Source organism: Seriola lalandi, unplaced genomic scaffold (assembly GCF_002814215.2).
Source record: "Seriola lalandi dorsalis isolate HSWRI2012SDOR001 ecotype SW California unplaced genomic scaffold, Sedor1 jcf7180002054312, whole genome shotgun sequence".
Taxonomy (NCBI): Eukaryota; Metazoa; Chordata; class Actinopteri; order Carangiformes; family Carangidae; genus Seriola; species Seriola lalandi.
The window spans coordinates 453870-456844 of record NW_019524865.1 but is presented as its reverse complement, the minus strand read 5'-3'; the positions used below and the strand labels follow the sequence as shown (position 1 = coordinate 456844).

Below are 2975 nucleotides of genomic sequence, written 5' to 3'. Positions count from 1 at the left end.
CGGGGGGAGGGGGGTGGGGGGTGGGGGTTGTTTAATCATCCTGTGTGTGATGAGGGTGTATTTGTTTACGTGCTTGCTTCCTCCTCTGCTATGACACCTCGCTACCAAACACCTCCAGCACCAGCGGGGTGAGCTGCATGCTGTGCTCCGGCTGGAAGGAGAGCGAGCGGTACTGCTTGGAGTGCTCCTCGTTCAGGCTGCGCAGGTCGGCCAGTTTCTGGATCATTTTGGCGTAGAGGAGGCGTCCGCCCGGGTGGTTGACCCGGATGTAGGCCTGCAGCGCCTCCGACAGGCGGTCCTGCAGCTGCTCGATGCGGGCGTGGTCTTGGACACCTGGACGATCTGCCATCGGAGAGACGGAGGAGGTGGAGCGTAAAGAGGGAGGTCAAAGAGCCAAGGAGCAGGCAAGCAGACAACCAAGCAGAGAGGGGCATGGGGGGGGGGGGGATGCGGGTTGAAGTTGAGGTGGATGGATGGAGAGAGAAACGACACGTTCACTGTTAAACTTCATGTAACTACATTTAAAATAATTAAAACGGATCACACAAAACTGTATATACTAATGTATAATTTCAGCACACACCATAAACACATCACATCTACTTTCTTCTTTTCTGTTTGGTTGTTGGTCGTTCTGAGCTTTAGAAAAAAATTAACTGATTGTGTGAAACAAAATGTCTGTGTCATGCTGCCCTTATTACTAGCGGTTACAGTTAGCACTAACTACTTATGCGGATGATATGAGGAAAATAATCGATTGATGATTGAGATTTGCATTTTAGGCTTTGGCTGAAAATAAAAAAACTTGTTTGAAACGGAGAGGATTTGTAATTAAGTAGCATTTTGTGATATTAACCAGAGTGTACTTAGTTTTTTTTTATGCTGTTTAATCATTGGAGATACTGCTATCACTGACAATACGACTGCGTGTTCTCATGACTGACACAAACTGCATCATGGGGGTCAAAGGGTCAAGGAGACTCGCTTCATTTCTTTTATGTAGAAAGTTTAGGTGCTTTGACTGCAGTGGAATAATGTTCCTCCAGCCTTGAGGCAGGAGGCTATTCAGAAACTTTGGATACCCCCCGACCGAATGACTCAGATTAGTGTCAGTGAAAACAAACAGCCTTTGAAATACAGATAGAAACGAGCCTGCGTCACATATTCCTGAAGCAGCCTTGCCGCCCGATGGCCTCATTCAGTGATTATGTTCAGTCCGTGTTCTTCAACTCGTCATTGAAGCCTCGCAAACATTTCATTTCTGTCGTCAGTGAAAAGCTTCTTCATGCGTCAAGCACATATTCACATTTTGGTTCAATCAACCCAAACCCTATGCTGCACTGTTCGTACTTTGATGAAATGGTGTTGTTAGTAGACAGCCGACATTCTCACTTAAAAAAAAAAAAAAAAAATTTTAAAAATGGCTCAGCTGGTAATGCACTTACGCCATCAACACACAAACACACACACACAACAGGAGCAGTACCTGGGGAGAGCAGGCAGATGGCCATGAGCAGCACGTGTTCCTCTTCGTGCAGGTTGAGCTTCTTCAGTCCGACCTGGAACTTCACCAGCGGCTCCAACAGCTCCAGAGTGTGACCCGCTACAGAGGACCGAGCGAACACAGACGGTTACATCCTCTTGCACCAAGGCGGGGAAACATATATTTGTGCTTTCCTATTGGCTTATGAATGAGAACACACTTTACACAGCGGTGAGCTCCAGTGAAGAATCACTGCTCTCTCTCTCTCTCTCTGTGTTTACAGAGAACATCACTTCCTGTCCTGCATGTGTGAGTGAATAAGCAGCGAGTGTGTGTTTGTGGCCGCTTTATTGCTTCCATGAAAATACCTGAAGTCAAACCTGAAGTGAAAACCTCATAGTAATGTGCAAGTGTGCGTAGAAAAAGCAGTGTGTGGGTGATCCTTGTAAGTCTCTGTTATATAAGGTGGGAAAAAAAAAAAAAAAAAAAACCCATCACAGCCGTGTCATCAGCTGCAACAATGAACACATTTCTCTCCTTGAGAGTGTGCACGCTCGTGGGCACAGTCACATTTTACCTGTGCAGTGCTCGATGTCGCAGCCTCCATTGAAACTTCCAGAGCCGTCGTTAAACGAGGAAAAGACGGAGAAGAGGAGCATACTGAGAGAGATGTGTGTGATCAATAATCACAGTCATCGCGCTGTGACTGAGCAGTCGTGTGTATCGGAGTCCAGACATGTCGCTGAGCTGTGCGTGTTTATGTAAGTGCGGTTAAGACACAGCTGTAACGATGTGTGAGATGAAACAAACCCTTTGTAACGTCACTGATGCAGTATTTGAAGTCGGGTCCTCCGCAGCTCCAGGACATGTCCTCCAGACTGAACGACTGGTTGGAACGCAGCATGATGATCTCAATGGCACTTGACTTCAACAGAGCAATCTGGTCCTCTGCCGTCAGCTCTCTGAACACACACACACACACAGTCACAGATGCAGTATGAGCTACTGCTGAAACATCTCTTAATGCTAACATTGGCTGTACAGCAATAGCAAAACGTACAAGTAGCTCCTTCAGTGACCATGAAAATGCCAGAGAATAACGTTTTATAATGTCTATTTTGTTAAAGAGGAGTTTCAGATAGCAGTCACAGTGGAAGCAGAAAAACAACTTCAAAAACTTTGCTCAAACAAACAAACAAACTCAACTATTATTGCTGGACTTCACTGTATAGAGACAAATGTGGAGCAGACAGAAACCAGAGAAAAACACAAGAAGCAGCTGGAGTTTCCATATGTCAGCGCTGTCACACACATGGAGTCGGTGTGTGTGTGTAAATTACCGTTCTGTTACACCCGCAGATAAACACTAAATGAAAAAAAAAAGTAGCTGAGATTCACTGAAAACAGGTATTTATCTCTCCGAGAGCTGTCCTTAACCACCTACAATTGTGTGTGTGTGTGTGTGTGTGTGTGTGTGTGTGTGTGTGTGTGT

The 2975-nt window shown here is 45.8% G+C and overlaps 1 protein-coding gene across 2 annotated transcripts in view; it reads right to left on the bottom strand.

Annotated features, from left to right (window-relative positions):
• Positions 1-6: 6 nt before the first annotated feature.
• LOC111655257 (vitamin D3 receptor A) overlaps positions 7-2975 on the bottom strand; it is a 65334-nt gene continuing 62365 nt past the window's right edge. For both annotated transcript variants that reach the window (XM_023406586.2, XM_087174080.1), the window contains 3 exons: positions 2294-2445; positions 1487-1603; positions 7-342 (listed from right to left, as the gene is read on the bottom strand). In XM_023406586.2, the coding sequence (XP_023262354.1) occupies positions 89-342; positions 1487-1603; positions 2294-2445 (523 nt within the window). In that variant the 3' untranslated portion in view covers positions 7-88. The remainder of the gene's footprint in view (positions 343-1486; positions 1604-2293; positions 2446-2975) is intronic.